This window comes from Chlorocebus sabaeus, chromosome 15 (genome assembly GCF_047675955.1).
Source record: "Chlorocebus sabaeus isolate Y175 chromosome 15, mChlSab1.0.hap1, whole genome shotgun sequence".
In the NCBI taxonomy this organism is placed as follows: Eukaryota; Metazoa; Chordata; class Mammalia; order Primates; family Cercopithecidae; genus Chlorocebus; species Chlorocebus sabaeus.
The window spans coordinates 59,691,975-59,705,025 of NC_132918.1; the positions used below are offsets into that span (position 1 = coordinate 59,691,975).

Consider the following 13,051-nt stretch of genomic DNA (forward strand, 5'->3'; position numbering starts at 1 on the left):
ACATGCAAATCACTTAGGGGTTTTGTTAAATACATATGGTAGGTAACCAAAATACATATGGTGACTATATTTCTATGTACCAAGTGTTTTTTTTTTTTTTTCTAGTTTCCAACCAGACATTTCCATATAGGAATAATCTAAAACTCTTCACTTCCATCCTTTTAAAATAATTTTCTTTTGTTTGACTCCCAGGTCTTCAGTCTGTTGATACAAAAGTAGATTGGGGGTGGGGGAGAGCTGAAATAAACAAGTGAGACGTGTATTTTACTTAGAAGTCTACGATTTGCATTCCTTTCTTTTTCCAAAATACAGACAACTTTGAAGAGGTAAGCAAATAAATCCCTGAGGGAGTGAATACAAGCAATGAAAAAGAAGGCTGGGATCAGGTGTCTGTGAAGCAAATTACACCTGAACTCCATAAACTTACCATCTGTCCAAGTTGAACAACTTGTCCAGAACTACTGAGAAAATTTCTGAAGCACAGGTTGATTGACAATAAATCACAAATGTAATTCAGGCTTTGCCTTGTCTTAAGGTAACTAAATTTACCCTTCAAAATCTGCCAGACTCTGCAAAGGCAGGCCTGCCCCAGGGCAATGCATGACTCTAGCTGGTTAGGAAGTTTTGTTGATCTTCTAGATAATGTTTTTATTTGATGTAATTGAGGAGCATCCTGATATATTCATCTAGAAAGGAGTAATCAGTTCAATCTATGGAATTCAATCTAAATATAACGAAATGAAAATAAATATAATGAAAACCATTGGGCTGCTTGAAGTAATAATACTTAAGAAACAATATTATATAGCAATTGTTTATGAATAACCTACCATATCTCAGAACCTGTATCAGTGTTTCCCAAACTTTAACATATATGCAAATCACTTAGGGGTTTTGTTAAAATGCTGATTCCAAGCATTTGGGGGGGAAACAGTATATACAGTGGAAGCATAGTTTTTAGACCTTCCTTGAATCCACATATGAAAACAGAGCAGCTACAGAACAAAACTCAAATCCATGAATAATATTTATTATAATTTATAATAAAGTCAGGTGATAAGATGTCCCCTTGAACCTCACATTGCAAGTGAAGGAACACAAACCACATAGCTACATGACTGGCATAGTATCAGCATCTCTGTGAGAAGAAGCAGAGGGAAGCAACGGAGTGATCAAGGGACATGACAACAGAAGAACCTCAAACTATCCACAGTGGGCCAATCTAAGCATAGCAATTAAACCCAGCAGGGGTTCTGCCCAATCCAAAAGCAGGGTGAATGCGAGAAATCCCAAGATAAGGCTTAAAGCAGCTGGAGCAAAATAGTTCAGGGCTGTCCAAAAGAATTTATTGAACTCTTGGAAATGTTCTTATTTCCACAAACAATAGCCACCAGCCACATTTGGCTTTTGAGCACTGAAAATGTGGCTAGTGTGACCGATGAGCTGAATTTTTAAAAGAATATTTAAAAAGAAAAGTGAACTCATTTCTTTTATCATATTCTAATATACTGCCACATTTTAGGGAAGACGACCCATAAAATTACAGACAAAACAAGGTTTGGGTGCATTTTCTCCTGTTCATACCAGCTCTTTCTAATTACTTTCCTCCATAACTGAGCTTTACAATGTTTCAAGGAAGATTATCAAATCTCTCTCCTCTGTAGTGGTCCCATGTCCTCCATACCGTAAGAATATGGCTAATGGAGGAAAAAGATTAAAACCAGTGAGTGAGGAGGACAAGGAGACCACAGGGTGGCAGAAGAGAAAAACTGACCAAAAGTCAAAGCTTCTTTGCATCTTTAGCTGTTCTTGAGGTCACAGTTATAGATTCTATGCAAACCATACAGCTTGGGAAAGGATGTGGACAGTGATCGGAGTTGGGGTAGGGAGGTAGGTTGGTAATGGAAACAATGATCAAAGCATCCTTACATTACCAACGGTTATTCACTCAGCCACTCCATCAAGACTGAATATGGCAATAGCCAGCACTGCCCATGGGGCATCAACTGCTTCATACTTTGACCAAATTGCTATGTTCCAACTACTTTAATAATTTTATATCATCTCCGGAGGCTCTTTTATGATGGACAGAACATCAAAAGTAGTAGAACATGCCAGGTTAATAGAAGACCTACCTATATTCCTCCTTTGATCTTCACCAATCTTCTCCCTCCTGTCAGTTTTCTATAGCCCAGCTGGCATCATACTAAGACTGACTCCCCTGGTAGATTGATTGCTCTTTGCAAATATTCTTTTTCCCTTCCCCTATGGGGGGAATTGGCATAGGACTTGCTTCAGTCAATGGAATATGGGTGGATACGAAGTGTGTCACAACTAACTGAGTGGAGGATCTAAAGGCAGACATATGCTCTCTCTCTAGCACTGTATTGTCCATGTTAGCTCAGAGCATAACCTGTGTCCTGGAACTGGGAAAACCATGGATCAGAGCAGGCTGCACCTTGGAATAGAAACTCAGTTAATCTGCAGTCCTCATGTAATGCCAAAAAAATATATACAAAGTAACTGAGAGTTTTTTGGAGTTCTTCGTTAGAGCAGCAAAGCTGACTGATACATCATTCCTCTGCTTAACAGCCTTTAGCAGTTTCTCATACTCCAGAAGAGTACAAGCTTCTTATCATAATTACATGGGTCATTCACCATCTGACCCCTGCCCGCCCTTCAGTCAAATGTACCAACACTCCCCTCCTTGCCACACACACACTGTCCTACAGCTAATCAGAAGACCCTGAGCTTTCTCACGCTTCCATGTCCTTTCATACCTTTTCTCAGAGTCTTTCAGGAGTCAGAGAAGGTCCAAGTCATTTGTAACTACTTTTAAATTCCCAGTATATTTTTTAAATGAATAAACACCACAATAAAAGTTTCAAAATTGGTGGTATATCTCAAATTTTGGCATTAAATAAATAAACACCTTTAACATATACCACTTCATTTGGAGATAACTTTAAACACACACATTTGAGGCCCCTTGTGAATGAGAAGGCCCTGACCAAATGGTTCTTCTGGCCAGCCACTTTCCCTACACAGTTCCCTCCCTCTTCTCCCAGTGGGCACCCCTCATTTTTGGTCATTGACATTGGGTTTTTTTTACCTGAAATACATTTGCCAAACTCTTATCCATGTTTTCCCCATCCTGAGCAGGAATCATGCACTCTCTAAGACTGTAGCTGATGCTCTCTACCCCTATCCCCAGCTGTCAATCACTCTCCGCTTTATACATCAGAACATGTACAACAGTATACAGCAATTTGTTTATATGTTTATCATTCCTTTGAGGACAGAAACCTTCATGTCTTCACGTCTTTTCCTTTCTGCAAATACTACCCTAGGGTCAAGAAAGAGTAAGGCTAAAGGTATGAGCTGTTCTGGTACACTGCCTTTCTGAGGTAGGAGGAGAAGCCCTAATTTACAAATTTCCATGGTATAAATACCATGGTTGTTTTCAAGTTACTAATGTGACATCAGTGAACACTGACTTGAGAAGAATTGTGGATAACTGGGTCTTATGAGCTGGTATGAGCTCCAGTATACCACTGAATCATGGGAGTGACAGAAAGATAAGGCTGGAGTCAGATGGTCCAGTGCTGGGGGTGACGTTGGGGTGGGGGTTGGGAGAAAGAAGGCAAGGTCAGGAGGAGTGAAAGAAGAGTTCTGAGGCACATGGAAAAGTTGCTGGTCTGGAAGTTCTCAGCTGTTGTCCAGGTTCTTGGGTTCTACCCACCAAACAGACCAGCAAGTAGAGTGCCAGATTGCTCTCTTGGCACAAACCTCTGTTCTTAAGCAATTTATTGAGCCTTTTGACATAAAGAAAACGAACATTGCCAGATTGTCATATGGAGGCCTAGATTAGAGGCTACTTCTCAACTCCTGCCTGCTGCTCTCCTGATGAAGTACTGCTCCAGTCACCACTGCTGCATAAAAAACCACCCCAAACCTTAGTACCTTAAAACAACAATAATCAGTCATTTTGATCATGAATCTTTTTGGTCAGAGACTGACAGGGAAGCCTTGAATCTGCTCTCCACAGCATCTGCTGGTGATGCTCAACTGAGGCTTAAGGATCCACTTCCAAGATGGCTCATGCACATGACTGGCCAGTTGATGCTGGCTATCAGCTAGAAGCTCAGTGGGGGTAAAGATCAAAGGCCTTGGTTCCTCTCAATGTGGCCTTCTCCATGTTGGCCTCTCAGTGTGCCACTCAGGCTTCCTTACAACAGGGTAGTTGGGTTCCAGGAACAAGAATTTCAAGAGAACCAAGCAAAATCTATGTTGCTTTTATTATCTAGATTAAGAAGTCACATAGCATCAATTTTGCCATAATCACAGCCTTACCCAAATTAAAGGTGAGGGAACACAGACCCCAACTCTCAATAAGAGTGTGTCAACATGACATTATAAAAAGAACATGTGAGAAGTGATATGTTATGATGGCCATTTTTGGAAAATACAATCTGCCACATGCCCCTATGGATCATGGGACATTTTACCTTATGCTCCCATCCAAAGAGGTCTCTTTCCTCAGAACCCAGGCCCTGCCCAGGCTCTCATGGCCACACTCTTTCCTCGCCCCTGATGCTCCTTACTACAAAGTGCCAATCCTGGAATTTGAAAGATTCAACCCCAATTTGACTTCCTATAGAAAGACTAGTCTCAACTAGGGATTCCAAGACTTAAATTTAAAAAGCAACTTAAACAATGAAGAGTGGTGATAAGATTTAATACTTGCCAAATAAATTTGCATGTTTGAAATAAGAACTTGTTAACACAAGTAAATTTTTCTTTTAGTAAGAGGAATGAAAGAAAATTCTGAGCTAAGCCTCCCTCTCCAACTCTCCCACAGAATTAACAAAACAAGAGTATATAAATTTGTCACATCATTTATTAATGACTTAAATCTGCTTGGTCTTCTATAACCTTCTTATACTTATATATTAATATCTTTTTCTAGATTCAGGAAGTTCTCTGTTATTATTCCTTTTAATAAACTTCTTACTCTTATTTCTTTCTCCACTTCCTCTTTAAGGCCAGTAACTCTTAGACTTGCCTTTTGAAGCTACTTTCCAGATCTTGCAGGTGGGCTTCATTCTTTTTTTTTTTCTTTTTTCTCTTATCTCAGAGCTCTGTGTATTTTCCAATATCCTGTCTTCAAGCTTACTAATTCTTTCTTCTACTTGATCAATTATGCTATTAAGAGACGCTGATGCATTCTCCAATTGATTTCTCAAGCCCAGAACTTCTGCTTGATTCTTTTTAATTATTTCACTCTCTTTATTAAATTTATCTGATAGAATTCTGAATTCCTTCTCTGTGTTATCTTGAATTTTGTTGAGTTTCCTCAAAACAGCTATTTTGAATTATCTGTCTGAAAGGTTGCATTTCTCTGTTTCTCCAGGATTGGTGCCTGGTGCCTTATTTAGTTTGTTAGGTAAAGTCATGTTTTCCTAGTTGGTCTTGACACTTGTGAATGTTCATCAGTGCCTGGGCACTGAAGAGTTAGGTATTTATTGTAGTATTCACCATCTGGGCTTGTTTGTACCCATCCTCCTTAGGAAGGCTTTCCAGGTATTTGAAAATACTTGGGTGTTATGATCTAAGCTACATTTGCATTGGGGCTACCCCAAGCCCAGTAACACTGTAGTTCTTACAGACTTGTAGGGGTACCACACCTTGGTGGTCTTAGATAACATGCAGAATAATTATTTGGATTACAAGGCAAAGACTCTTGTTCTCTTTGCTTACTTTCTCCCAAATAAACGGAGTCTCTGTATTGAGTTGCCTGGAACTGAAGGTGGGGTGACACAAGCACTCCTTTGGTCACCACTACCGGGACTGTGCTGGTTCAGACCTGAAGCCAGCATGGCACCCTGTAACCACTTCCTATTACCTATGTTCACTCAAGGCCCTGGGGCTCTACAATCAGCAGATGATGAAGCCAGCCAGGTCTGTGTCCTTCCCTTGAGGGATGTGAGTTTCCTAGGTCCTGGGCAGGTCCAGAGATGCTCTCCCAGAGCCAGGGACTAGAGTTAAAAACCTTAGAAATCTGCATGGTGTTCTATTCTACTGTGGCTGTGCTGGCACTCAAGCCACATGACACAGTCCTTCCCACTCTTCCCTCCCCTTTCTATGTGCAGAGGAGCTTCACTCCATGGCCACCACCACTACAGGCCTATAGGGAATATTCCCAGGCTACCACTGATGCTCAATTAAGGCCTAAGGACTCTTCCTTCAGCTTGTGGTGAATACCACCAGGCCTGGAACTCATCCCTCAGGGTACTGGCTCCCCTCTGGCCCAGGGAAGGTCCAGAAACGCTATCCAAGAGCTAAGACATGGAGTGAGGGACTCCAAGATCTCCCTTGGTCCTCTACACCACTGTGGCTGAGCTGTTACCTGGTTTTTGGTTCTTATGAAGGTGATTCCTTTGTGTAGACAGTTGTAAAACTTGGTCTTCCTCAAAGGATAAATGCTTGAGGGGAAGGATACCACATTTTCCATGATGTGATTATTCTGAATTGCATGCCTATATCAAAATATTTCATGTACCCCATAAATATATACATCTACTGTGTACCCACAAGAATTAAAAATTTAAATTTTTTTAAAACCTGGTGTTCCTGGGGAGGGCCATGACCAGTGGGGTCCTTATTCAGCCATCTTGTACTGTCACTCCTCCATCAATATCAATTTAACAAGGATTTATTAGCTATGTTATTAACCTTTTTAAAATTCATCAGGCCAAATTAGTACTATTTGCAGAGTTTGTATCAACCATTTCATTCTAGTCATTGAAAAAAATATATTAATGCTCAAATATACTTCACCTGACTGCAATGTTTTCTTACCTAAGCTTCTATTGGATGAAAAAACTGACACCAGTGCTTATTCCCTAGGAAATCACTCCCTAGTCAATAGCTTCCTTCTGAACCCATATAAGAACTTCCCAGGCCATGGGCAATGAAAAAAAAATGAATTCTTTTGCTGCAGAGTTTTCTTCACTAAGAGGGAGCTGATGAAGCTGTTGGTTGCCAGCTACTAGATGGCCCCATTTTAGTTACAGGAAATGCTGCCAAGTTGGACTGTATTTCTCAAAAAAAAAAAAAAAAAAAAAAAAAAAAGGCTGTTGTCCCCATCCCTTCCCTGACCACCCTGGAAATGTTCTTCTGTGAGAATACTTTCTTGGTCCTGGCAGGTCAGGCAGGTGCTGGTTCTTCTCTGTTTTCTTCTATCCATAGCTAATCCTTGTCTGATACTTTGGCCCCAAGATCACGAGAGCCTGAGTCCAATATTGGGCATGAACTAGACTCCTTCTCTGTCCCCTACCCAACCAACCTCCGCACCAAATCTCCGAGAAAAACCCTGAGAGCTTCACAGTACACTCTGGATGCTGCCACTATTCCCACCACTGTTCCTTTACTTAAATCACCCAAAGAATATGGGGGCTACAAGATCAAAGAGCCATCTGGTTGGCTTCTCACAACAAAGTACACAAGACTAAGAGTGAAATATTGTTTTCTTTCTGTTTAATTGCAGTACCATTATTCAAATAATATTGTCCTTTATTTGTTTCTCCTACCAAAATAACATACTCTAACTATTCGTAGTTTAAATCAATTTAATGAGCTGGCCTAGGAACCCAACTCACATTTGTATTTCTCCTGTGGGTATAAGAGTATTCAACAATTGCTTATACAAATCAGCTGTGATCAAGGCATTGTCCTCAGTAAACCTAACTATCCTAATTTTGCAAATCACTTTATAAACTTTTGGAACCTAACCCACTATTAGGAGAAGGACTTCCTGTACTGAATGCTATAAACAAATGAAGCCGGAAAAGTTTAACAGATTTCAGAACGAAGATAATGTTACATATGGGCAAACATTAACAGATGAAAACATAATTAGTATTAGGCCAATTCTCCTTTAAGCAAATTCTCCTTTAAGCATTTTAAATATAATATGTACAGCTATTAGTGCTAAAATAAAACACTTGTCAATTATTCATAAGTGTTTCCAATCCTAAAAAAAAAATCCACAATAAACAGATGCTACACACTGAGATTCAGAGACAGGTTCTCGACCTCATTCAATCTCATTTTTCTAAGAGTGTCTACTAAAGATTACTCATCACATATATGTATCTGCCACTATAATTAATAGATATCTTATTCTTCCCATTTTAGGTTTGGCAATAGAAATTTCATTACCAGATAAGCCCACTTTGATTCTGATACAACCAAGGTAATTACTAAATCCATAATAAGGTGGTTATTTGGGGTCAGGATGATGATGAATCCTAAGCTTGTGCTTGCTGAGAAGTTAATAATCTCTGCAAGGAGGGCTAACCTAAAGCTCAGAGAAACACATTAAAATCCTTCTGCATTTGTTATATTTTGGAGGTTTTGGTTGTTTTTTTTTTTTTTTTCTTAATCAGACATTTTTGTAATCCTAAACTACAGCAATACTGTCTGATATCCCACAATTCTCCATCATAGTAATAGTAATAGTAGGAGCAGTTTTTTAAAAAGAAATAGCACTGACATAACTGACACAAATACTCTATGCTTTCCTTTCCTCTCCGTGGGTTCTGCTGCTTTCGCCTTCTAGGAGACATTCGTCTGATCTGGAAAGCATATACAGATGCCTGTCAAAAGGGGCCAGGTTTGTCACATATAATTCCAGAAACTTAAATGATAGGCTTTGTAAATTAATTTACTCTTCATTCAGATGACATAACATAATATCTTCCTGAGATACCATATAACCTTAAACTATAAAGATATATATTTGAGTCTATTTAAAAATGTCTATAATATTAATTTTTAAAATTAAATGTAAAGAGATATATAGGTACATAATTGAAATTCAATCTGAAGCAAAGCCCGAAATTGATTTCTCAAACTAGAGAAAGGGACTCCAAAAGCAGCAAGATTTCTCCTGATAGGTAGGAATCCTATCACTTTTGCTTTATACCTAAGGGATGTTACATAGTTCTGGGCAAATAGTAGATGTTCAATAAAGCAAAATTTAAAAGAACTCATTAGTTATTCCTCTAAAAATACCTTTGTGATGTTTGGTTCTGTTTGGTTTGGGTTTTCCTTTTCTTTTGGATGTGGTAGTTAAGCGGGTTAGAAGGAAAGAAGAGAGAAGATGATAGGTGAATTGGAAAAGACCTCCAGGGCAGAAGTAAGCCAATGATTAAAAAAAAAAACAAAAACTTGTCAATAATTTAGAAATGAACAATTGCAAGACTGAATTGAAAGGACAGAATTTGTGGGGAACTGCCATACCCAGATCTAATCTTGACAATGTTCTCTCCCATTTGATAGGCACAAGAACAAGGAACAGATAACGACCCTTGTGAAAATCCTAAGCAATATTCCCTGCTGTGGTTCACTTTTCCCTAACCAGAGAAAACATAATTTTCTACTTTGTCTTCTTTAGAAGAGTGAAGTGAGCACATCTTTTGCACTGCTTATCTTTGAAAGCTCCGAACTATTTATGTTGATTTGTATACAATAATTATTTACTTAATTAACTAGCCCCCAGCTAGATTGTTCTTTCAGTCCTTAACAAGCAGAAAAGTATATATTAAGATTCCTCTTCAGAGGAAAAGAAATAGGACCTATTGCTTACACTAGAACATACTGAACAGTTTTCCACAAGGCTTCTGCAATGAGATTTCACCTAGTTCCATAACAAGGAAGGAGTAATTACTTTGATATAAGAGCTCAGAGAAACTCAGACATTGCAGATGTATCTATCACTGAAAATTCAGAAATTTTAAAATCTAGTTTATCCTAGTCCAGGCGCGGTGGCTCACACCTGCAATCCCAGCACTTTGGGAGGCTGAGGCGGGCAGATCACGACGTCAGGAGATCGAGACCATCCTGGCTAACACAGTGAAACCCCATTTCTACTAAAAATACAAAAAAATTAGCCAGGCATGGTGGCAGGAGCCTGTAGTCCCAGCTACTCGGGAGGCTGAGGCAGGAGAATCGCTTCAACCCAAGAGGCAACCCAAAAAAAAAAAAAAAAAAAAAAATTAGTTTGTCCTTAAAGCCAGTATCTTTAGTAAAATTCTTAAAAGTAACAAAAAGAAAAAATATGTAGAAAATCTGTACATTCCCCACAGAGATTGAAGTTAACCTTAAAATAGAAGAAGCACAGTACTTAGGGTTACAAATACTTTATTTAATAGGTTAACAGAAATGTATTAAAATTTAATGCTTATGGTACATTACGAACTTTCCCTTGTGATTCAGGAACTAAAAATCCAAAACCAACCAATTAATCAATGAATAAAGAGAATTTTTGAAACTAGTTTAATGAAATATATCAAGCTCTAAATGCAAAAGACCTTCTTTTACTCTGGTCACAGTAATATTCACGTCAAAGGGATAAAGTGAATGTATGCAGCAAGCAAATGAGCTGAAAGACAAAATGTACCATTCTTTTAGGACAGCAGATGAAGAGTCTAGCCCACTAGCCCACTCACCAGATGTCCGACTTTGTGTCATAGCCTTGGTGTTTCAAAGCCTCAGGACTCATATAATGGGGAGTTCCAGTTAACGTTGTGGCCAGGTCACAGGATCCCATTAGGAGTCGAGAAACTCCAAAATCTCCTTGAAAAAATAATTAATTTTTATGAATACTTTAAGCCAATAGAAAATTAGTCCTGGAAATTAACAACTGAATGAGTGCCTAATTTGACCATTTTATTATGCAATGGTTCATAGCATTTTAACAGGAAAGAGAAGTAATATATCTTAAATTACACAACGCTGGTAAATAACTTTAAAAACATAAGTTTTATAGGGGAAGGAAGACTTTGAGCCAGGAAAGTGAATTATGTAAGCTAAAATTCTTTACTTCTGGAATTATGGGAAACTAGACAATTTGATATAAAAAGCTATTTCAAGTCTGAATAATGGCAAACAGAATGATTTTGGAAAAGCTAAATAAGATGATATACAATGTCACCTGACGGGGGAAGAATTTGTTCTTAAATTTACAATAAAGGAGAGTTAAAGAAAAGATCTGAGACTATTTAAGAACATGACTATAAAAATTTGAATCTCTCAGCTTTTTTATACTTGCCTAACTGGTTGCACGCTTTTATTCCTTCCTTCCCCAAGAACACCCTATATGATGATTAGATGATCCAGTAGCTGGTATGAGGAGAGGTACAGTTCTGAAGAACTAAAGGTTAATAAAGCCATTATATCAACATTTTAATTATAACCGCTTATTGCTTGTGATGAAATAATATAAATGAGAAACCTGTAGTAACTCATCAAACCAGTAAAATGACTCTAATAACTTGTAAAGTGCCTGGCATGACACAGGAAACTCAGAGTATATTTGAAAATCTATCAAATATGTGGTAAATGTGTATACCTCAATTTATATCAATACTCAGAAACAAAATAATTAGGTTTTGCTGGGCCCATCAGGTAAGAAGCCTGGGAAATTTAGTGTTCGTTTCAGCAGCACACATACTTAAACATTTGAGAAATTTAAATAAACCAATGATTACTCTAACACTTCCATGTACCATTTACTTAAATTTGATACGATAATATTTAGAATATACTGTTCTGTGTTTTTGGAATTCATAGTTTTTAAAATCTTACCAATTTTAAGTAGATTATTTTTCAGAAATATATTCTTTGACTTTAAGTCTCGATGAAGTATCCTCCTACAAAAGGCAAAAAAGATACACAACTTCATGCAGAATATAAAATTTTTAAATCCCCATGTAAATAATATATATTGTTGCATGTGATTTATACATAAATATATACTCCCATAGATGTATCTTTCAATGTTTAAAAGCTACAAAGTCACGACACTTTCCAGTTTCCCTGTTTCAGGAAACAAAAGTTTTAAAATAAAGATTTTAAAGGGTGGGGAACATGTGGTTTGGAGAAAGGTGATATGCTTTCAACTATTTCAGTAGGCTATATTTTATTACGTTTTTGTAGCGTAACCTACATAGTACTATATCCAGCAACCATATCCTCAATTGATAGACCAGTTTGTAATCTATTATTACCCAAATGGCCAAGCTTTGTATACTTGTGAAATAATAATGTTGTTGATGACATTTAAGAATAGGTAACATTTATTAAATATGACTACAAGCCAGTACTGTAAATTAAGTCAGTTAAGACCTTTATTTTATGGCATTATGAAGAACTAGAAAACTTGAAAATCTTTACATAAAAAACTAAAATGCTGAATAAAGTATACAAATATCTTCATATATGCACAGTTGAGCTCATATAAAAATGAGAAAAATTTCCTGGGAATTATTCAAAAAGAAAATGAAAGTCATTCTAGGCCATAAAACATTAACAAATTTGAAAGAAGAGAAATCATATCATTTCTGCTCTCACATCAAAATGGAATCAAGCTAGAAATTAATAACAGAAAGAAAACTGGAAAATCACAAAATATGTGAATATAAAACCACATACTTCTAAACAATGAAGAAGAAATCTCAAGAGAAATTTTAAAATATTTTGAACTAAATGAAAATGAAAACACACTTTATCAAAATTTGTGTGATATAGCAAAAGCAGTGCTTAGAGGGAAATGTATAGCATTTAATGTATATATTAGAAAAAAAAGGAAGATCTAAAATCAGTTATCTAAGCTTCCACCATAGAAAACTAGAAAAGAAAAGCAAATTAATTCCAAAGTAAGGAGAAATACTACAGCAGAAATAATAAAACTGAAAACATGAAACCAATAAAGAATATCAATAAAAATAAAAGCTGGTTCTTTGAAAAGATCAATATATCAACTAGCCTCTAGCCAGCCTAACTAAAATAAAAAGATAGAAGACAAAAACTATTAAAATCAAAAATGAAAGAGAGGGTGTCACTACAGATTCTCGTGGACATTGAAAGAATAAAAAAGCAACACTATTAACAATCTATAACCACAAATTTGATAACATAGATTATAGAACCAATTCCTTCAAAGACACAAGCTGCCAAAAATCACACAAGAAGCAAGCAATTGAAT

General features: G+C 37.2%; 1 protein-coding gene across 5 annotated transcripts in view; it reads right to left on the reverse strand.

Annotated features, from left to right (window-relative positions):
• The window catches only part of NEK11 (NIMA related kinase 11), a 302,909-nt gene that overhangs the window by 192,254 nt on the left and 97,604 nt on the right, over positions 1 to 13,051 (reverse strand). For all 5 annotated transcript variants that reach the window (XM_038002888.2, XM_008009148.3, XM_038002887.2 and 2 more), the window contains 2 exons: positions 11,653 to 11,717; positions 10,515 to 10,641 (listed from right to left, as the gene is read on the reverse strand). In XM_038002888.2, the coding sequence (XP_037858816.2) occupies positions 10,515 to 10,641; positions 11,653 to 11,717 (192 nt within the window). The remainder of the gene's footprint in view (positions 1 to 10,514; positions 10,642 to 11,652; positions 11,718 to 13,051) is intronic.